This window comes from Ambystoma mexicanum, chromosome 12 (genome assembly GCF_040938575.1).
Source record: "Ambystoma mexicanum isolate Mex_15411 chromosome 12, UKY_AmexF1_1, whole genome shotgun sequence".
NCBI classification, from domain to species: domain Eukaryota; kingdom Metazoa; phylum Chordata; class Amphibia; order Caudata; family Ambystomatidae; genus Ambystoma; species Ambystoma mexicanum.
Window position 1 is genome coordinate 1,011,760,090 of NC_090936.1, and position 23,831 is coordinate 1,011,783,920.

The window sequence follows — 23,831 nt, forward strand, 5'->3', positions numbered from 1 at the left end:
TTGCTTCGCCAGCATTGCATAGCTCATTGGAAATGCTGGCTGGGGCTCTGCATGTCCGAGGGGGAGCTCCTGCGCCTCCTCACACATACGGACAGAGCAGCCTGGAGCAGGGCGTTTCAGCACCCACACGCAGGCCAATGCAGAAGGTACTTTTATGTTCACTGTTCTTGAGTGGAGGGTTTCGTTAATTCCAGTTCGAATAGGTTGCTTTTTTTGACGTGCTTCCAGTTTCTTTTGGTGGTGGTTGTGAATTTCGGGTGTTGGATGTAGGCTTGGGTAGGCAGAGTGATCACGAATGGGATGATGAGATGGTCGCTCCACAGTATTTGCATCGGAGGTGCCGTGGTGATGAGTTTTTCTTTGGCGAAAAACTCGTCTAGAGTGACCTGATGAGTGCTTTGCTCCTTTCACTAGTTGGTCGTAGTTTCATGTTGCTGAGTTGTTCAATTAGTGAGTTTTGGGAATTGGCCTGGCTGTCTTCAAACCAGATGTTGAAGTCACCCAGGATGATTAGGTGTTCATGGTTGATGGCTAAGTTGGTGATGGCTTCTATGAAGTTATCGACGAATGTTGCATCATATGTTGGTGGTCTGTATACCAGGATGAATGTGATGTTGGTTTTTGGGCTCGCTGTTAGGTGTATTACCATGGTTTTGCAGTTGAGGATGTTGGGTGGTTCGTCAGTTTTTATTTTCAGGTGTTCTTTGAATGCTCTAGCGATGCCTCCTCCTTTTTTGTTTTTTCTGTTTAATTTTAGGCATTTGAAGTTTGTCGGAAGGCAGCTTTGGAGTGTGATTTTGTAGTTGTCGTCCAGCCATGTTTCTGTGATGAACAGGATGTCAATGCCGTTGTCGTCGAGTAGGTCGAAGATCTCTGTTGAGTGTTTTGACATGGATCTTGCGTTTATTAGATTGCAGTGAAGTTTGGAGGTGTTTGGTTTGGGTTTTGTCGTGGTCATCTTCCGCTCGGTACTGAGGTTTCCTCCTTGATCGGTCACTTGTTGGGCTGCAAGGTTTGGGGTGTCAGCGTCGAAGAGTTCTATTAGGTTTTGTCTTGGGTTTTTTGTGTTCATCGGGTTCGTCTTCTGGGGGTTGTGGTTGTTGATTGGAAGTTCCTCTTGCTTTGGTGATGTAAGGGGTTGTTGGGTTGGTCGTCTGTATGTTGTTTGTTTTGGTCATCCTTCTACTGGCTTGTGTTAGGTTGATTGATGTTGCTGCTTCTGATGTTGGGTTGGATTGCCGTGGTGGCCAGTTGTCTGCTAGGTATGGAGTTAGGTAGAGGGATTTTTCTCTTCTCTCAGAGTTCCTTCGGTTTGTGTTCCTGCCTGTGGGGGTCCAGTCTATGGTTGTTCTAGGTTGCTGTTCTGGCGTGTTTGTTCTTTCATCTCTTCGTCTTTTTCTCAGAATTGGTCGTTGGCGTGGCATTGTAGGATTGAGAGTTGTTTAGCCTTTGTTTGGTTACGTCTAGTTGGTCCTGCTTTGGACCAGTTGTCTTGTGGTGTAGTGGCTGGTGAGGGGGGTGTCCGCTTCTAGTTTGGCTCCGTCTGTGGGTGGTATTCCGGCTGGAGTTGACGACTCGTTCAGTCGCTGTCCTAGGAAGGGAAGGGGGTGGTAAGGGTTATTAAGTTGGGTGTTATCGGTGGCTCTCTTTTAGTGTCCGTCTCATTAAGCGCGGTTCATAGTGGTGAGCAGGCTGTGTGGATTGGGTGGGGTATCAGCTGGTTGGAGGGTGGATTGGACAGGCGTAGCTTGGACGTTCGCCTTGCGATGCGAGAGGCCCTAGTCCGGGTGACCCACCACCGTACTTCACTGGTGGTTTCTGTCTCACTTGGGAGTTTGCTAAATGTGCGAGTGAGCTATATTTGAGATACATGTGAAGCGGGAGAGAGGCTAATCAAGTTTGAGACACGAACTGTGTTGAACAAAAGTAGCAAACGGCTAATTGAAGAAAGTACAAAGAACTGTTGATGCAAAAGGAGAAAACCAGCTATAGACGAGTCAGGACCCCGTGGGTGCTTACTCTGGAAACTCTGGGCATTTAACGGTTGAAACTACTGTACCCTGAAGGGCTTGGGAAAGGCGAGAAAGGGGTCAAAGTGGTCATACAGGGGTCTAGTAAAATCCTCTGTACAGTCGAAAGCCTTTGGCCGACAGACGATTGTGAAGAAATGGGACATGAATCCTGCATTGTAAGAAATGTTCAAGGCATTGCGTGATTGACAAAGTCGGCAAGAGCAAACCCGACAGAGGGATGCCTATAAAGATGGGGCGAATACAAAGGCTACGATATTGTGTTGACAAGCATGAACCCGGCAGAGGTATGTCCACAGGGAACTGTGTAGAAAGACATTAAGATTCATGAATGTCACAGAAAAGATTGCGTTGAAAGCCGTAGTGAACCCTACACAGGGAGGCAAACATTCGAAGAGGGTCTGAGCCCGGACGATGGCTCCAGGGGTGAAGGTCATCACCCAACGTGCATGTGAAAAGGAACTTTGTTGTTTATTATTTTGAAGCCATCAGGTCCTCAGAGGCAAGAGACTTTGTAGAAAAGAGACTTGACCTCTGAAGGCTGAGAGCAGAACTATTTGCTCCTGCTGCGAAAGCGAGCGTGTGCTGTGCTCCGGAATCCAGCTTGTCCTGTGCTCAAAACGTGGGGAAGGGGGACCCCTGGATACCACATCCGGACTTATTGTGAACACTTTCTTTCTTGTGAATATTATCCCACACCCTTTTGTATTTAGCGTAAGGATTGGCAATACGTTTCTTACTATAAGCCCTTTTATTTGACAAGACGCCACTACGACCGCCTTTTTATTATTTGATGGTTGTAGCTTGCTCCCATCTTAGATTTAGAGAAGGCATTTCTCGTACCTTCCTATACAGTTTAATAAACACCCTTGAACTGTGACCACTTGTGTCAGTCTTTACAGTTGCCACCATGAGTTCCTTACCGTACCAAGTTTTAGGCAAAGTTTGTATGCAGTGCTTATTGGGACCACTACACACAAATAGGACTAGAGGTGTAAGCAAAAGCAACCTTTGGTAGAAGTCTGAACCACACAGTTTGGTAGCAAGCCCAGTAGCCAGGCTTATCTCAAGAGGGAATGAGAGATTGTAATGAGGTTACACAGAGGTCTACAATTACTCAAATAGACACTTCCACTCAAGGTTTCTTGGTAAAACACTTAATTTATTCCACATTCATTTAGAAAACATTCACTAAAAGGAGGCAATCAATATCACACAAAAATATCCTACAATACCTCACATAACCGGTTCTGAAACATTTAAACTTCTTTGAAGTAGGAGCAAAATGACATTCAGATTGAAGTAGGAGCAAAAATGCATAAATTAATAAAACTAATAGTAGTTACTTTCAAACAGTGCAAATAGTTAAGAGTTCCCCAGAGGAGTTGGTCCATTGCAGTAGGTAGGCCAAAGTCCATGGTCTAATGTCTTGTATAGGTAAAAACGGTTCTGGTAGATATACGGAAAAGTATTCGCCACGGTTCTTGGCAGTAGTTCTCAGAAGAAAGTTATGTCGGGTCACAAGCTGACTAGGCCAGCAAGTTGCCAAAGTTTCACAAACTTTCGCAGTGAGAGGCAAGTTCTCTCGGTCAGGTTTTCACAGTACCTTATATTGAAGAAAAAGATGCAGCTGAAGACTTCTGTTCCTTTCCTGGCAGTACCTGCAGATCTTGCTGTTCCTGAGCCTCAGTCGTGGGGACAAGAGGGAGCACGTCGGGACTCCTGCACTGTACGGGGACTGGTCACAAAGCTGGCCAACTGGCAATTCTTCAATTCAGGTAGCCACACCAGGGGTCGCGGCCACATATGGGGTGGGGGTCCCGTACCCAGACTCGCAGCCGCATATCCAGGGGGGGCTGCCGTACTAAGACTCTCAGCCACATACTGAAGAGCAATTTAGATAATTTCAAATGGGAGGTGCAAGACCTTTAAATTCAACTTCTACAACATTACTGTCCACACCTCAGAAAATTATAAGTTACTCACTGTAGTGACCAACCTACTCCTAGTCCATAGACCCCTTTCCTCCATACTGTATGGGCTTCCCTCGCTAGGGATGGGAGACACCTTTCACCAGAAAAAAATCTTCCCCTTTAAATTTAGATGCATGCTGTGCTCCGCTGACTGCACACCGGCACCACTCCTCAGTCCTTTGATGTGTTGACAATATTACCATTGCCTAATGACACCAATTTTATTAAGGGGGAGGATGGTGGGATTTATGGAGGAAGAGGACCTTGGACTAGGAGTACGTTAGTCACTACAGTGGGTAACTTATAATTACTCCTATGTCCATCCCCTTTCCTCCATACTGTATGAGCGAGTACAACTGAATGTAGCCCCAGGGTGGAGAGGGGCTCCCTTGGGAAAACCAGTTCCTTAACACTGCCTGAACAAATACGGCGTCTGACCTGGAGCCGGCATCCAGGCAGTAGTACTTTCAGAAGGCAGAGGGCGTAGCCCATGTAGCTGCCTTGTTGATAACCTGCCACTGGACGTGTCTCTGGAATGTAACCACCGTGAATTTGGCTCCGATAGCATGGGCAGGCATATTTGCTGGAAGCGGTTTGTGCTTCCCCCTCATGCGCTTCCTGGATAGCTGTAACCATCCACCTTGCTATGGAAGCTTTGGAGGCCTGACAGCCAGGCTATGATCCACCGAAGGGGGCGACGAGAGCATCCGACTTACGGAAGCTGTTGGTCATGTCCAGGTAGTATCTCAACAAACGTCTCATATCCAGACAGTGCAAGACCTGAGCGTCATCCTTGGGGGCCGTGAAGAAGGTTGGTAACACCATCTCCTAGTTTAGGTGAAACGAGGCGACCACTTTAGGTAGGAATGTGGGATGAGTTCTCAGCACCACCTTGTCCTTGTGAAAAGTAGTACAAGACTCTGAAGAGACCAGCGCCTGGATTTCACTGATCCGACGTGCCGAGGCAAGGCCCACCAGGAAGGCAGTCTTAATGGGGACTACTAATGTCTGCAGACGCCATAGGCTCAAATGGTTTATACGCAAGGGCCCACACTGGGTGTGGTTTCTTGATAGGCGGATAAAACCAGGTAAGGCCCAACAAATGTCTTAACCACTGAATTGGAGGAAGAAAAGACCTTTCTCAGAGTTCCTGTAGGCTGCAATGGCTGCTAAATACATGTGGCATGTGTCAACCTGAACCCCCGAGTGAGCGAGGTGCGCTGAGAAGGACAGCACATCGTCCAGTGTGCAAGTCAGGGGATCGATACCCTTCGATTAGGCCCAGTGACAGAACCTAGTCCATTTGCTTTTGTACATTGCTCCTGGCCCCCTGTATACTGTCCAGGTTGGCCTGTGACAGATGCAGATGTCTCAGTGTGACCCGTTCAGGAACCATGCTGTGAGGGCTAACTTCTGGGGGCTGGTGGATGACCAATCCTCCCTGCTGGGAGAGTAAGTGTGCTGGGCCCAGCGGAAGGGTGCAACGGGCCTGATCCGACTGACTGAAAAGTTCCAAGAACCATGGCCTTGCTGGCCATCACAGAGCTATCAGGATGATGCGGATGAGCCGGGCCTCCCTGATCATGCATTACCCTGTGGACCAGAGGAGTAGGAGGGAAGTCCTACGCGTTCATGTTCCACTATCTGCATCGTTTTTCCCAGAAAGCCCCAGCCCTGTCCCCACCAGAACGCAAACTGAGGGCACCTCTTATTGGACCAGGTGACAAAGTGATCCACCTGAGGATGACCCCCCACCTGTTAAAGATCTCCTGCAACACCTGTTCGGTCAACTGCCATTCGTAGTTGTCTGCGCACAGCCAGCTGAGCCTGTCCGCCTCTCGGTTGACTTCCCCAGGGAGGTGGAATGCTGTCAGGTGCATGTTGTTCCCCAGAGCCCACTCCCAAATTTGGACTGCCAGGGTGCAGAGAGGGGGACCTGGTGCCACCTTGCTTGCTGATGTAATAAATGCTGGTGGAGTGGTCCGTTTGAATGAGAACGGCCCGGACGCTGATCGGAAGGAAGGCTTTGAGAGCGAGCCAGATGTCCTTCAACTTGAGCCAGTTAATGTGGGCCATCTGCTGCAGACACTGACTCGTCCAAGGTAGCTCCCCAACCCTCTAGGGAGGAATCCGTGGCGATGGTGACCTGAGGTGCTGGTTGACGGAAGGGCCAGCCTATGCACAGGTTGCTGTCCGTGCTCCACCAGACTAGGTCCTGGGGGAGATGTGGGATAAAGACCAGCTCCGCTTGGGAACCTTTCTCCTGACTCCAGCAGCCTGTGAAGGAAGTGAAGTTGCAGTCTCCTCATATTGAGTCTTGTATGTGGAACTGCCAGAAGACATGCCGCCATGATGCCCAAGAGGTGTTGGTACCACCATGCAGAGGTCACTGCTCTGCTGAGAAACTGCCCTGTGCCCTCATAATGGCTGCGAGATTGTCAGCTGAGGGGAAAAGCCTCTAGGAGCTCGTCTCCCATATAAGGCCCAGGAAGGCGGGACGGCATGGGAGCCAGCTGTGCCTTCTTGAGGTTGATGGAAAATCCTAGCTTGCGTAGTGTACTCCCAAGGGAGAAAGCAGTGTGCTGTACTGTCTCCAAAGACCTTGCCCTGACTAACCAGTCTAGATACAGGTAGACGCGGTGACCCTGTGCCCAGAGTAGGGCTGCCATCACGTTCAGTCTTGTAAAAACTATGGGAGCCGAATTTAGGCCAAAGGGTAGAACCTTGTATTGGAAATGAAAACCCATGATCCTGATCCTCAGAAAGGACCGATGGGGCAGCCAGCTCAGGACATGTAGGAAAGCATCCTTCAGATCCAGGGAGCACATACAGTCTCCCACACAGAATGCCTACGGTAGAGCCATCTGCCGCTAACGTAGGCCTGGGAACAGCCTGTGTAGGGTTCCTGCATTGAGAAACTTGAGGACTGTTGGTACGATGTGGAGAAACCTTTTGAAGACCTGCTCGACTTTCCCCTGGAGGAGCGAAAAGACGAGCAGTGCTGCTGGACAGTGCCCAGGGAACGGGCTGTCTCCGTATCTGTTTTGATAGCCTGGAGGGACTCTACCTTCCCAAAAAGATTCTGTCAAAGAGCATGTCCAGCACCTTCACTTGGACCTCCTGACAGAAATTTGAGGCTTTAATCAAACCTAGGCGACGAGGGCAGACACTGTTCTGCATCTGCCAGAATCCAGTGTCGGCGACGTCCATTGCCATTGTGATGGCGTGATCCAACGCCACTACCCCTTCCTGGAAGAGAGCAATTGCCTCCATTTTATCGTCGGGCAGGAACTGCAGAATCGGCCCCAGCTTGTACAGCAACTCGTACCTGGCCAGGATCGCCAGTGCGTTTGTCACCTTGATAGTGGAAGCAGTGGTGTAAATCACCTTTCCCACAGTGTGCATCTCCCCCCTACCCCCCTCATTGTCTGGAGGGACCGAAGACAAGGACGAGTTTGCCGAGAGTTTTCTCACGGCTGCCGATACCACCAAATCAGGTGAGGGCTGCGACCTCAGGCACTTGGGTCCAGCACCCTACATTTCTTCTCCAGCCTATCCTGCTTGGCTGCAGCCGTGCAAGGGTTCTTCATGAGGGCCAGGTCATCCTCCCAAGTATTGTCCAGAAAGGGCACTGCCATTATAGTCTTCCTCGTGACCTCAGGCCTTTGCTACAAGAAGCCCTACTTGTTTTCCTCGGGCTCCAGCGGGAATAGCCTGGAGGCCCAGACGATCATGGAGTGGAACAATCCCACCTCATCCACACCGGGTGTTACCACCGGAGAATCCAAATGTGGTGATCCACCATCCGCTGCGACAAAGTCATCCGTCGTCGTGGCAGTATCGGTGTCTGGGTTGGCTTGGGAAGAAGAGACGCGACGTGGTGGAGTAGGTTGAAAAGGGGGCGTCAGATGAAGCTTCCTCTTCTTCGCTGGAGGCTGATTGGGGTCCTGGGAGGCATAGGTGCTGGAGACATCCTCATCTGGATCTCTGACAATGAGGTGTGTAGAGTGCACAAAATATTCAAGGAAATGTCCCTCAGTTGTGAAGGCAGAACAGCAAAACTATGCCCTACGCCAACGTCCTTGTGGACTGTATGCAAGGACTCCTGATCTTCGTCTGTGGACAAGCCCTCCATGGTTTGGGTGATGGCCTGAGAGGGGCGTTTCAGGGCATCCTCGCCCCCTCCCCCTTTGTTCCCCCTGAGAATCTTGAACAATGGCCTGACTCGTTTCACTCATTCTAGCGTGCCAAAGTCACTGCAGCGGTGTTGCGCCTTGCGAGTAGGTACACTGAGCCATGGAGACTACCTGTCATGATGCCTGCCCCCGGAAGACCAGGCCCAGCAGCCCCGAAAGCAGGCATCATGCCACTTGGAGCATGCCCAAAAGCCCCAGTTAGGGGCTGTTTGGGTACAGTCCTGGCGCCTATGGCGCCAGGCTCATAAAGAAAGTCAGTCCTGGCGCCATGGGCGCCAGGCTCATTATTGATAACTTACCCGAAGCAGACCATGCTGCATACTCACCTGAGGCAGACCATGCTGCTTGAAGACTCAAGCCAAATGAGGCTTAGGAGGGACTATTTTACTGAAGGGACTATTTTGTTGCTTGGCTGGGGCTGTGGAAGAAAACTTACCTGGATCTTCTTCTAAGGCTATTGAAACCACGCCCGGACAGCCACACGTGCTTCGCGTTATTCTGCTTGCTGCAGTGTAACGCTCACCGTGTTTTCAGCAGCTCCAGTCTTCAACCACGCCCACTCAGTCCAGGGACTCCTGAAACAAGAAGACAAAAAGGATAAAGGTTAGAACAGGAGTTTTAACTTAAATCCTTACCTGGATCCTGATCCATTTCGCCACGGAACTGAAAGACAGAAGTCTTTGAAGCATCGCTTCGCATTCCTACGGCGCCGCGCTGAACTCACCTGCTTGGCGGTACTTCAGCATTCCATCACGCTCTCTCCATCTCGCGGCCGCCCTCCGACACCTAAGGAGACAAAGACAGCAAGGTGAGCAAGGGGACTCTAAGGCCATACAAGCTACCCCCAAGGACTTAACTGATTTACCACGGGAGGTACTCATCTCATTTCGGGTCGGCGCAGTCAACTCTGCTTCATCGCCATACCCCGGCCCCTAAGGGGAGAAAGCAAGGACAATACCAGTTACCCCCCACAAGGACTTACCTGATTTACCACGGGGGTCTCACCTCATCTCGGGTCGGCGCAGTCAACTCTGCTTCACCGCCGTACCCCGGCCCCTAAGGGGAAAACCACAATAGACTTACCTGAATCTTACCGAGTGCCATTTGGAAATCTTCGAGTGGATTAATCGGCAACTTGCAAGGAATCGGACAGAGTGAAGAGCAGACATTTGAACTCTTATGAACAATTGGACTTTAGAGTCAATACTGGAACTCACCAATTCCTCTACGCCAGTGAAGTAACTGGTCATCAACGCGCCCCTGCGGTCGACGCAGGATGGAGAGCTCATCCTTCCAAACCATCAGGTGAGACTAAGGAGGGGACATCAAGAGTGATCAGTGGGAAGACAACAGGAGTGGGGAAGGTGGGTTGACACTCAATTCCATGGGTGGTTAATTCCTCTTCTCCTTTGCAGAACAATATTCTTGCGAGCCAGACAAACTAGGCTGAGCGGGCCAGTCCAGTCAGTCATCTCGGCGCTACACGTCACGCTGGTGGAAGTAACAGCGGGCCAGTTCCGGTCGACGCCCCCGTGGGAACCAGGTGAGCGTAACACTACCCTCGCAGGATCAGCGCCCTTTGCTGTCGTGGCCATAGCAGTCGTTGACTGAGTCGCCGATTAGGTCTTAGCCTTTGCCGATTCATCTTGCTTGGGCTGTTCGGCCTTCTCCGCCCGCGGCTTCAGATTTCTCACGTAGTTTAGTTTTGTCTCTTGGCATCATCTTGGGCCCCCACGGAGGAGGCACCCTCAAAGGAATTAGTAGCAGTCCTGGCTGAGGCATGACCCTGCTCAAAGCATGGGTCAGAGGCCTTGGCGTCAAGCCATTCCGCCAGCCTACTACACCGGTCCTTCGCTGTTTTCTTGGAGAAACAGAGGCATATCTTGGACCCTACCTCCTTGTGGTCCTGGTGCAGGGAGTAGAGGCACCGAAGGTGCTTGTCCTCCACAAACACATTATGGAGCCTGCATTTGGTGCAGGGCCTGAAGAGACCTTCCCTCCTTCATGGTCGGAGGGCGCAAATTAGGCCCAAATGCCTTGTAGAATATTCGATGATTTTCGCCCTTGAGGGCGAAAGAACTTGGTCGGCAACAGGTCCCCAATGTTGGCAGATAACACATGCTTCTTTGAAACAAAAATAGAACTTTTTCCATCAAAAATAAGAAAAAACATACCAATAGCTCGGAGAGCAAACTTGAGGACTCCCAACATTGAAGCATGCGGTAAGAATCTGAATATGGCTGTCTGAGGAGGAGCTTAGGGAGAGGACTCATTGGGTTGGGGGGGGGGGGGGGGGAGTATGAGCCAGAGGACAGTGATTGGTTTAGAGGAGAAAAACCTCTAAAGTGAAAATGAAACTTTTTTTTGTTTTGGTTTCCCAGCCCGATGGGGAATATTCATGAGCTCTTTAAAAAAAAAAAAAGTAAATGAATTGACAGATTGTCTCATAGCATCATCCTGCAACCTGATAATTGGTCTTCCCGGGGAATCGCTCCTGTCCGTATGTGTTTTGGGGAGCGCAAACAAGTTCGGGATCTTAGTTTGTACAGGGTTTAGGAAATCGTATTCATGTTGAGATTGTTTCTTTGTAGGCCATAACTAGTGGTAAACCAAAACACGTTTGCACGTTAGGAATACATGTTAGACTACGACCCATTTCTAAAGAACAAGTTACTTACCCATGGCAACGTTCTTTCGACTGCATGTTCCTCCCACATATTCCTGACCGTTGCTATTTCCAATATCCAGCGTACTGCCTCAGATTATTTATTTAGCAGAGGGCGCTGTGCGTCAATGCCTGGTCGAATTGATGTCCCTTGGAGGCCTCCGTCTCGACGTTGACGTCACCGCAAGTATATGTACCACGCGCAGCACCCGTTGGCCTCGGTTCCGTTTTGACGAGTGGTGTATTACTTTGTGTTCGATGGTTACTCGGAGACAGCGTAGACTGCAATCGCAAGAGAATTATTACTGCGGGGTAGGTTGGGAGGGGCGATCAGGAATACATGGGAGGAAACATCCAGTCGAAAGAACGTTACCATGGATAAGTAGCCTGTTCTTCGAATGGATTGTGTCCTCCCATGTATTCCTTATCTTTGATACACTCCCAAAGCAGTTTACATAATTTGGAGGAGGGAGTAAAAGTGTATGTGATCATGTATGCACAGAGTGCAATACTGCTTTTCTAAAAGCAGAATCTTGCCTCCTGGAGGAGTCCAGACTGTAGTATTTAGTAAAGGTGTGCACAGACAACCATGTTGCAGCTGCACATATATCCTTTATCGGAACTTCCCCCTGCAAAGCAGACAAAGTTGCAACAGCCCTGGTCGAATGAGCTCTCAGATGTTCTGGAGGGACTTTATCTGCTAGTCTGCAACACTCTGATATAGTTAATATAATCCATCTGGCGATAGTTTGCTTGGAGATGGCTAGACCCAATTTGTGACCCGAATAGCACACAAATAACTGGTCCTTCTGCCGCAGTTTTGCTAATCTGGAGATTTAAAAGCTCAGTGCACGTCTGGGGTCAAGTCTGTGAAGTCTTTTTTACTTTTTCCCCCGGATGTGGTGGAGAATACAAAGATGGTAATGTTATCTTTTGAGCAATATGGAACGCAAACAATTTTGGGGAGAAATGTAGGCTTCACCTTGAGTACCACTCTGTCTTTGTGAAAGACTGAGGTGGCTTGCAGGATAAAGCCTGTAGCTTATTCACCCTTCGGGCTGATTTAATTGCCACTAAGAATACTGTTTGAGTTAGGAGTCTTAAAGGACAAGAATGTAGAGACTCGAAAGGAGCTGCCATCAAGTAGTTTAACACCAAGTTAAGATCCCATAGTGGGACTTGAAACAGGATAGGAGAGTAAACATTAGTTCGTCCCTTTAAAAGTTTTACTACTAGAGGAATCTTAAAGTAGGAGACTTCCTCTGAAGTGCGCTTAAAATTAGAAAGCACTGCCAGGTGTCCCTTGATGGTACCAATCTGGAGAAACAGATTTGCCCGTTGTAATAGAAAAGAGAACACCATGAGTGTATTACATGAGAAAGGGTCAACATTCTTATCTCTACACCAGCTGCAGAACTTATTCCAGCGGCAGCAGTATAAAGATTTGGTTGCTGGACTTCCGTCCGAAAGCAAAACCTCCATTACGTCATCCGGGAGGTCCCAATCCTTGTATCTCAGCCTCTCAGAAACCATGCGTGAAGGCTGAGAGTCTTGGTATCCGGATGGAGTAGAAGACACTTCTCTTGCAAGAGACGGTCCTCTTTGTGGAAGACCAATCGGAGGGCAGAAGGACATGTCCAGAAGGTCCGGGAACCATGTCGTCCTGGCCCAGTACATGGCAATTAGGATCATGGATTTCTTGAACCTTCTCAACCTCCCGATTACGTGAGGAATAACGGGAACTGGATGAAACTCTTATAGGAGTGTAAATTCCCAGTCCACCACAGAGTCTCCTAGAGCTCCTCGTGGGGAAAATTCACTTGAGCAGTACAGTTCACCCTTCCTGTTGGCCCTGGTCGCGAACAGATCCACTTAAGGGGGTTCCCCCCCCCCAAAAGGGTGAAGATCTCCTGAAGGACTTCCTGAGCTAGTTCCCACTCGTGAGAGACTACTCTGCCTGCTCAGAGCATCCACCGTAGTGTTCTCTCCAGCCAGGTGAACTACCGACAGATTCCTTCTTGTATTGCCCAGAACCAGCGCTGCATTGCCTCTCTGCACAGTGGTAGTGTCCCTACACCACCTCTTGTTCAGGTAGTACATGGCCACTGTGATGTCCGTCATAATCAGGACATTCTTTCCCCGTACAGAGGGCAGAAAAGTCTTCAACGCAAGTCTGATGGCCCTCAGCTCTAAAAGGTTGATATGTAGTTTGGACTCCGATGGAGACCAACGACCGCTGGTGGTCAAATCGTTGGTATGCGCGCCCAACCCCATAAGTGAGGCGTCCGTCACTACAGTTCTCTCCGGCCATGGTTGCCAAAAAGGTTCTCCTTTCAAGATGTTCTCCCGACAGGCCCACCACTGAAGATCCAGAGAGACTGGTCTTTGTAGGAGATGTGACATTCTTCCTGAGAATTGTGACCACTGGGTCCTGAGAGCCCACTGGAGAGATCCAATTCCTAGTCGAGCCTCTGGCACCAGAAAAATGCAGGATGCCATGAGGCCGAGCAACCTCAGAAAATCGAAGGCTGGTAGATGTTGGGCATTCTGAAATGTCACCATGTGCAGAATGTCTTGAGCCCTCACCTTTGGTGGCGAGGCTTTTCCCCATGGATGCATCCAGGACTGCTCTGATAAATTTGAGTCTTTGAGATGGTATCATGTGGGACTTCTTGAAGTTGAGGGAGCAGCCCAGCCTGTGAAGGGAGTGACAGGTGGAGCTGGGATGTTCCAAGGCCTGTTCCGGGGAACTTGCCCAGATCAGCCAATCGTCCAGGTGGGGTATACGTGAATTCCCCCTCTCCTGAGACTTGCTGCCACAACCGCCATTAGCTTGGTGAAAACCCTTGGGTGAGGTCAGCCCAAATGGCAGAACCCGAAACTGATGAGAACCGCCAACAGCAAACCTCAGGTACTGTCTGTGCTTGTGATGGATTGGCACATGAAAGTAAGCTTCCTGAAGGTCTAATGAGATCATCTAATCCTGAAGCTGGAGGATCTAAGAAAGGGGTACCATCTTGAACTTGTCCTTCCTGAGGAACTTGTTCAAGTCTCTTAAGTCCAAGATGGGTATCAATCCTCCGTCCTTCTTGGGGGATTAGAAAATGGAGTGCCAACCCTTGTTCCTCTCTGCTACAGGTACTGGTTCTATCGCACCCTTCTCTAGCAGGGTTAAGATCTCCTGCTTAAGGAGTGGATCTGGAACTTTCAAAGAGTTGTTCCCCGGTGGATGACAGGTTTTTGCATGAAATGTAGGCAGTAACCGTGGGCAACTGTTTCCAATGCCCAAGCATCTGAAGTAATAGCCTGCCATTCTGTCGGATGCTGTGACAACCTGCCTCCTACTGCAGTCTTGTGTACGAAGACCTCAGAGAAGTTTGGGAGCGGCTGAAGTTAAGGCAGCCGCTGCTATTGCTGTCTTAGTACCTCTCCCCATCCACCACGGTGGATTCTTTTATGTCCTCTTTGAGCTGGCTGTCCTCTGCCTGTTCCAAATGTGGATAGTGAAACGACCTACCCCTCCAGGGCGCACCTGTGGGGTGGTTTGGCGTTTTGCCTAATTGCAGCTCCAAGGGATTTGGCTGCTGCCTTGGAAGTTTGCAGCTTCTCCAAACTCATCAGCTTTATTTCCAAATAAATGTGTGTCGTCAAAGGGCATGTTGAGAATTATGGATTGTACACGCCTGGGGCAAATCCTGACTCTCAACCAAGCAAATCTGCGGATCACTGTTCTAGCCGCCATGGCTCGGTTGATGCGGTTAAAGGAGTCGAGACCAGTTTGGAGGGTTCACACAGTCTTTCCCATCCGTGACAATGTTCAGGAAACTGTCTTGTTCATCCCCCTCAGGGATATGGTCATCCGCCATTGAAATATACTCCCAAAGGGTGTGGTTAAATCTTGCTAGCGTGCACGTAGCATTGGCAGATTGCCGGCCGAGAACATTTTCTTAGCCATGGTGTAATATCTTTTATCTCTATTCTGCGGTATCATGAGATAGGCATTTTGTCGGAGTATGTGGCTGCTTGCACTACCAGACTTTCTAGTGTAGGGTGCTTTGAGACGTATAAAGGATTCAAACAAGAGGCTCTGCATTTTGCTGTTTTTTTATTTACAGCTGGGACAACCTCAGGTGTTTTCCAATTGGAAGTTAGTCTCCTTTGCAAAGCCTGGTGTAAAGGGACAATCGGGTCCTCCTCTGGCCCTTTGTCTAATATATCTGAGATCTTCCTGTTCAAAAACAGGTGTGTCTCGACCATACCATATATTCCATTACCCTCGTCATTAGCTGTCTGGATGTTACATCAGCATGGTCTCCAGGGTCTGCCTTTCCAAAATAAATCTCAGGAGAAGTATCAATACCACTAGCTTCATGAAGACATTCTTGCACATTCTTCATGCAAGACTCCTCTGATATAAGTTAATCAGGGACTGATGGTGTCCCATTTTGCAACTCAAAGGGTCATTCTTCAGAGGACTCTGTATCTTCATAAATTGAAAAGTGATTTAAAATTCTCTGCTCGTGGCTGAGGTGTACATGTCTTTTCAATTGAAGTAGGCATTATGGTCATCACAGGAGCCAAAAACATCAAAATTGTCGATGTTTGACGAGTCAAAAGGATTGACATGTGGCGCAGAGGATGTCGACACTCGAGGCGTTGATGGCTTCTCCATCGGAATCGGCGCACTTTTCGTACCTTTAATAGAGGTTTCTTTCGATGTCGATTTCTCAGATTTTGAGGAGACTCTCTACTTGAGAGATGAGATCGCTCTCGAGGAGGTTCGGCAGCCGGGTCCGAGGACGCACGGATCTTGTGCTTCCGAGGTCTTTTGACTGGAGGCTCACCTCTAGGTGTTGTCGAAGTGGGGGGGCAAGGCTGCATTCTCGAACACCTTTAGCATACAGAGTCTGAACTCCTCCCACTGAGCTGCGGTACTAGATTTTGAAGGTCAAACGACCCGTTCAGGTGAACTGGATGACTAGGTGGACTGCGACCTATGGTGCCTCTTTTCCATGCTTCAAAGTCGAGGAGTGATGCAAACCACTTCTCAAAAGGGAACGTTTAGACCTCTTTCGATGAGAAGAGGATCGACTCATCTGGTGTATTTCGTTTAGATGGAGTCGAGGGGGATTTTTGAGGCTTACCTGTCACCAACGCCCCTCTACGCTCCCTCAAGGCTTTGGCCATCAGACAGGCAGTCCTCGCACTCCAAACATGGATGATTTTACCTTTAACACCACAGGCAGATCTTGTGCGGGTCCATCACAGAGATCTTCGCACCGCAGTCACGCCACGCCACTTCTTGAAACCCGATCGAGGAGTGGACGACGCTGATGACGAAGCCATATCGTGTTGAAAACTCAAAAAGGATGTTCTGTCAAGAACTAGGCATTACGCAAACGAAGCTGTGAAGTGCGGAAAGACGGAACTGATGCCAATTGGCGCTGCGCGTGCTACATATACCTACAGTGATGTCAAAGTCGAGACGGAGGCCTCCGAGGGACAGACTACCAGGCATCGACGTACAGCGCCCTCCATGCCTTTTCTCTGAGGCAGCAAGCTGGATATTGGAAATAACAAAGATAAGGAATACGTGGGAGGACAATCCATTTGAAAGTGCAGTTACCATTTACTCTTCTGGCAGAAAGTAGCGGTTCAACTGCAGTTTGGCTTGGTATGAATACATTTGCCTGTAGTCGTGTTAATTTTGCTTGCCCTTTGGCTGCAAACGTGCAAGATGGAGTTGAACTCCTTAGTTTTCTGAAAAGTATGGGTCTCATGTTTATTAAGCACATCAATCGTAAGGTCCAAGAACCAGATGGTTTCCAGACTTGCTGTGCAAGTTAACTCAATATTGAAACTATTGGCATATTGGAGTAAAGGCTTTAACGGAACCTTCTACGGTCACATGTAATCGTTGCTATGTGACCCCATTACATTCTCTATTTTGTCACTGATTGGGAAAAGAGCATGTGCTCGCTCACATTTCGCCATTAATATATTGGCCAGTAATGGGGCTCATTTAACTCCCATTGAAACCCCTTACGTTTTCTCCTAATAATTACAACTGAAAGTGAAACTAAGAAAATCAAGCACTTTAACCAAATACTCTAGGAATGGGGGCCGAGGGGGCTTATAAAGCCAACCTAGTGCACCGACAAAGGCCTTTTGCAATTAAGTCTAAGCCTTGCTGATCAGGCTATGCTAAACAGATAAGGGACAATACGCCAATATAGTTGACGTATGGGCATCATCTAATGTCCAAAACCTTGTATGGAAATATACAAATGAACACCTGTATTAAAATCAACCATTAAGAAGGATAAAGTATAATTTACATATATGCACAGTAAACCCATACAAGGGATTACTTCCCGACTTTACACCCTGAAATGCAGCAGTGCAAAACAGACATTTAAACTAAAGGGGGAGCAAAAACTAGACAATTGTTCACCAATAAAAACCATGTACCTTAGAAAATGTATTTATCTGCATTTTTAAAGTGCTCACACAGCACACAGGCATCGAGGCGCTGTTACAGGAATTGATTTTTTTGTCTTAGTTGCGCATTTATAATGCGCTTAAATACCCAGAGATTTTTAAGCGCAGACCTGGGGATAGAACCTGTGTTGCTTTGCGTCATCCAGCTTCCAAGGCGAACACGTTACAGCTGAGCTATCCTCCCAGGTCTAAAACATGTTAAAATTCCTTCCAACCTAACCAACACAGCAATCGGGGTTCCAAGTGGGACCACATCAGAGAGAAGTGTTAAGATGGATTTCATACTGGGCAGCAATTTAGCAGGCCACCCTAGTTTAGTGGAACAGGGGAACCTTCTGGACAAACCAGACCAACCTACGGTAGCTTGGCAGGCGGTCAAGACCAAGTCTCAGGAGGGTGGGAGTGATCGGATGCCCACAATGAGCACACAGTCAAACTCCACAGATTACCCGTAGACAGATGTATATCTAAGATCCATGTTTTATAGGCCTTTACAACAAAACACGGTTAACCCCCAGTATCAAGAAAACAATTACCACACACGCTTATTCACCATATAAAGCAAACAAAATAGCATTTAGCCTAATGCTGATGAGGGGAGAAAATTAACCTTCAAAAGTAAGGGGTACGTTAAACACTGAAAGCGCATTATGCAGTTCTTCATAGTCAATCCCTAACTTATGTAGTCTGACCCCAAGAAGTGAGGCGCCTTGTGCTCAAAGTACAGCAGTGCGTGAACACAAGGTTGTGTGTAATGCGACAAGCAGGTTCTCTTCAGGGAGGCTGTAGCTGCTCGGGAATGTGTTTAAGGCAATGAAGAATAAAGTCCTTATCCTAGAGGAGCGTCTACCTTTGCAGATAAAGCGACTTTGGGAGTTCAGGAATAGCTGGGGAGCACAGGACAGCGAAGCCAAGTTGAGCATCTTTTGAGGGATTCTCGTGCAGAAAAATAGATGGATGTGCCAGGGGGGGGGCCACCAGTAAGTGATGAAAGTATTCACTGACCAACACAGTCCGGACCAAACTTTGCCAGTTTAGTCCACTTCGCTAGTAGGTTTCACCCCTGCAGTTACAGGACGCTCCATCTCTCAGCAGCTGCGGGACGATCGTCCGTTTCAGGACAGTAGCCTTTTCTCAGCTCTCGAAGAAAGGAGCAGGATATTTCTACTGCAGCGCGTCTCAGGATACAGTTGGGAAGGTCTGCAGGGCACTTACAGCGACAGTCACCACAGCGGGCCGACACAGGGACCACAAATGCTCAAGGCGTGGCGCACTCCTAAATCGCAACCCAGAGGAGCTAGGATGAGATTTGGCAGTAGAGGGCCCAGGCCCACAAGTAAGCAATTTCCTAAGTCTCGAGTCTCAACTTTGGACTTCAGCATTCTTGTGCGGTTTGCTGGGTTTGAGCTGGATAGTTCACTGGATGGCCCAGGAATACTTCCGATGGGGCTCTCTGCGATGGTAAGCAGGAGGTGCGAGAGTAGTTTCCACTACTCCAAAGTGGCGAAGCGCCCATGCAGGCCTTCTTGGTACAACGCAAAAGTAGGAGTCTGATCGGACAACAGCAGGGTCAGAGTGCCAAACCTGCCTAGCATGTCGCCTGCTGTTTCTTGAGTCTACTCTTTCGTTAAGGATACTTGGCTCCTTCTATAGTTCGGTGTGAACTTCAGTTGATAGACCTGGAATGGATGCAGAGCCCCTTCTCTTACCAAAGATCCGTTTTGCGCTCAAATCTCAGCCATTGGAAGGACTGCTCACTTGCATGCAGTGAGGATTGGGCCCAGACCGTCCTACCCCTCTTCCTGGCCACTAGCACACATGACCTGCAGGAGCCTGCGAAAGATGCCATTTTCGCAGGAGGCTGCATGCCCAAACAAGGAATACCTGGGTCTCTCGACCTGGGGGTGGGGAGTGGCAATGGGACAAAATGGCTAAAGGATAGAAAAGACTTTGTGGCGCAGCCATTTTCAGCACTGGCCAGTCTTGCGGTAAGGTCCATAAAAATACTTTAAAAATGAACTTCTGCTGAAAATCCATAAATTGTATGGGAGTAGCTTGCGGGACTGCTGGAGAGGATGTTTGAGGAGGGGGGAATTGGAAGCACATATGGTGGGAATGCGCGGTCCTGAAGGCATACTGGGCAGATGTAAAGTCGCAAATATGTCAAGTATGTGTCGTTTAGGGATTGGTTGTGCCGACTACGGTTTCAGGAGATGGGGCTGTGGGAGAGCACCAGGAAGGACTCAGAAGGCGGCCTATATGATGATGGCGATAGCAGCTTGACAAGTCATTGCAAAGCAATGGAAACGGAAATAACCACCTACGGCCAGAGATTGGCAACAGAAAATGTTGGGACTTCTAGCAATGGAATGGGTCACATACCAGATACAAGGGGAGTGGGGAGAGACGTTTAGTCGCGATTGGGTCAATGGTTCTGGAATATCTAAAAGGGGACTATGTGAAACAGCGGGGCCCACACAACATGCTAATACTGGTCATGGTATGAATGCTAGAGCTACTGGAAATTAAGAATGTTACAAGGAGACCGTGGCAGTCCCCGTGTGGGGTCAGACAAGGGACTGGGTAATGGGAGCTATGTTGCAAGTCTGTTGTATAAATGTGAAATACACATTTTCTTTAAAGTTATATAACATTTTGCCTATTATTTATGACCCCTTATGCTTTAAATGTTGTAGATTAGTGGTAAAGTTTATGTATAGATTGTACCAAACGCACAGAAGAAAAGTCACATAGATGTGTATGTTCTGCATCGGTAAAGCCAAAAGTAGCTCCTGGTAGCTATTGTCAAGCTAACCAGGCTAGTCTAGGCTACGAGCTATATAGCTTCAAGCTCCCCTCAATTTCGAACACCGATACATGGACTAGCAATTAAAACAATGACTTCAATTTCCTCTCCTCTAACAGCCAAACAGAAAGCAACCAAATATTACCTGAGTAACTATGACGGGAGACAAATCCTTCAAATTCTGGATGTGGGAAAGTAGAGAGTCCCGTAGAGAAGCATGGGAGTCCGCTGGAAGTTCATAAAATGACGTCTGGATCTTCATTTTCATGGTCTGAGCAGCAAAATAGCATGATTCCACATCCTGTCGTATCTGCAGTAACTGATCAGAGATCTCCCAAGCAAAGACCTAACAAGAGCAGAAAAGAAAATTGAAATTGAATACTACTTTAACTCCTAAGCATGAATAGGCTATTGATTTTAATTAGAAGCACAAGTTGGTCATACATTTAGAAGCACAGGTAATGGTGTAAACCATGGATTAGAAAAATCTCTTCATTTGACTGACACTTTCACAAAACAAATTAGAAAGTAAAATAAAAAAGATGCCCTTTGCACAACAGCTAAAACCACCAACTCACACCCGTCACAAAGGTGCTAAATTCCGGTGAATACTGCGATTTTAAAAAAAACCCTTTGGCACTGGGGGGGGGAACCTCAATGGCACTTAAGAGGTTAAATACACAAAGTTAGTCGCATATGCAGCTATGTAGGGTACTAATTGGCCTAGAGGAGCAAAATGTATCTTCTGACGCTCTTTGTCAAGCTAACTAGGCTGGATAGCTCTGAGCAATTTAGAACACTACGTTTATAAAGAGTCAAAGTGCCCATCATAGAAAGAAACGACCAAGATGCAGCTAAAAAAGCCATTGGGAGTAGAGAACCAAGATATTATTTTCAATGCAAACAATTTAGTTTTGCTACTGCAATATTGCCATCCTATTCGAAAGTTTACCATTTATAAAGAGGAAGCAAGTTTAGGGATTTCATCAGACAACAGAAGACCAGCAACAAATGAACGCTATACGATCTCATAATTTAGTATGATTAGTCACTATTGCGAGCACCGCCAATTAACATAGTGTTGTTTATTTGTGAGGTGCTACAGGGGCCTGCTGAGTCCACGATATGTTTAAAGAAATTTGAGTGAGGATCCCCACGTGCAGGGCGCGATGCGGACAGCCTCAAGCATCCTGGACAGATTGTTTTTTCTGGTCAATGAGGTGACCAAGTTTGAATGCAATCTTTCTTACAGTATACTGATCGTCAGGCAATGGACTGTGGCCACATACGTTATGCACTCAGTTTGACGGGTCACTTTGCCTTTTTCTCTACCTCTGTTTTTTTCATTAGTTTTATAACCGACAACTCCGACTTTAACTTCATATGCCTCGTCAGTCCCACGATCCATCCCCCATTGGATGAATTTAAGCACATACAATCCAACCGGCCTTCAAACTAGAATTGCCTTTTTAAGCTCATCTGAAGCCCATCACACAACCAAACTCAAAGTTAACCTAACTGGTAGTAACAAAAGGCAATTGAGAATACACACCTGAACAGCCATCATTCTTTTCTGCATTTTCTCACTAAGTTTAATCAACAAGCAGCCAGCCCTAAACTCCAAGCCCTTCCTCGCTACTTTCCTTTAACCAACTCCCACAGTGCACTTGATGCTATAGTGTAAACATTTCCATTGTGTCACTTTTGTGTATAAGATAGTAGTGATGGTTGCTAATGAAGTACATAAATAGCAAAGCTATTGAAGTTTATGTATGCATTTTATTTTCTAAGATCTCTCATTTGAAAGATATCTTCAGCCCTAAATAAGGGTGGCACAACACAAATTATCCTGAAATCAATGCCATTGCAAAAATGACCGTATGGATAGTAGCTATGCAATCAGAGCACTAGTTTATGTGCAGCTCTTCATTTTTATAATGATTAATTTAGATTTGATGTTGGACTTAAGTTAAGGAAGGTATAATGCAAATAAGCCATTGTAGAACAAATGCAAGTGCTCAAGTGGTATAGGCTTTAATTTGTCTTTCATCAACACCAAAAAAGAAGCATTCTTCAAAAATCAAGACCTACTGAAAAAACGAATTTGAAGCTGCAACCTACTAACTAGCCAGTTTTAAAAAATAAAAAAAAAAATCACGCACCACCTCAATTCTATACATACAAGAAACATTTCTCGAATGCTAAGAGTTAATTTTCACATGCCAATTGCAAGGGAAAATGTTTCTGCCCTGAATATTTGTTGCACATATTCTGAATCTGGGCAAAGGAAGAAAATAAACACCTTTCAGAATGCAGTGTGGCATTTACCCTGTTGAAAGAAATGCACTCAAGTAATCTTGATACCACAGACTACATTCAACAGGCACTGGCAAAGCCAACAGTTTGGGTTTTTGGGTAGGGATGGGATAGGTATTTGCTAAGCACCAATATAAAAAGTGCCTACCTATCCATAGGATCACAACAGCTGGAATATGGAGCGATTACCTGGTCATAAAATGTCCGTACCCGTCAAATGATTATCTAATACCTCAAGCCAAAACTGTTGGCTTTCATTGCTTAACAGGATTTCAGTGCATGAAAGATCTAAATCAAAGATTACAGAAATAAGTGTTTAGGGAGCGGATATAGTAGTCGGGCATGGCTATAGGGATTAGCCTGACCATGGTCCGTCAACGGGTGGCTAAATAAACTATGTCCATTCTCATATGCCAGCTCTCTCCTACCTGTACTCCATTGCAATAGCTTCGGCTTATAGGTGCACCACCCAATATCCCAAACTAAAAAAACTAGCTGAAGATACTAGTGAAAGCTCAATGAGCAGGAAAGACCTTCTCTGTGCACGATCCAAAGTAGTACCTGTCCGCAATTACAAAAGAAGAACAAGTGACTCTTGCCTGGTAATGTTCTTTCGATGGGATGGTCCGACGACGTATTCCATATCAATGACATGTAAGCAGCACAGCTGTGGTGATTACATGTCATTGATATGGAATACGTTGTCGAACACAATCCCCTTAAAATGTCAGCTTTGGCAACTGATCTGAAGCTAGTCGGCATCCGTTGCACAATTTGTACACTTCAGATGTAGGTCAGATTCCAAAATGGCTGCTGACAGCACTGCAAATAAGGCTCTCCTGCCCTTCGGCACAGGCTTTAGGCCCTTTGCGGCAACACCCTCGCCAGGCGTGAAGTTTCCGTGTTGACAGGTGGCCAGATGGAGGAAAAAAAAAAAAACTCCATAGTAGCTGTGTGCGGGTGAAGATTCAAGAGGAAGGGAAGAACTTGGTGAGCTTGTGAAGCATTGAGGAAGGGAAGAACAGCAGGTCAGATAAGCGCTACAGTCCAGTAGGAGCGACATAGTGAGGCCTAAATCCTGAAGAGAGGAAACATTCAGATGTGAGGGGAGAGAAGGCAGAGCTGCTCCACAGGAGAGCAGGCCCACTCAGGGCTCTGGAGAAGGTGGCGGCCTGGAGGCGAATCTGCAGGGAGCTGCTCCAGGGAAAGCTTGGTGAGGCGGATGCAATCAGGGATTGGAGTAACTGCGTCCTGAAGACAGCAGGCGGAAATAAATTAGCCCCCCCCCCCCCTCGCCTCCCCAAACGACAATTGAACGGAGAGCAGATCCCAGAACTTGGGTTG

The 23,831-nt window shown here is 47.7% G+C and overlaps 1 protein-coding gene across 3 annotated transcripts in view; it reads right to left on the reverse strand.

Moving 5' to 3' along the window:
• The window catches only part of TNPO3 (transportin 3), a 1,153,743-nt gene that overhangs the window by 1,028,437 nt on the left and 101,475 nt on the right, over positions 1-23,831 (reverse strand). For all 3 annotated transcript variants that reach the window (XM_069629554.1, XM_069629553.1, XM_069629552.1), the window contains exon 2: positions 20,317-20,517. In XM_069629554.1, the coding sequence (XP_069485655.1) occupies positions 20,317-20,517 (201 nt within the window). The remainder of the gene's footprint in view (positions 1-20,316; positions 20,518-23,831) is intronic.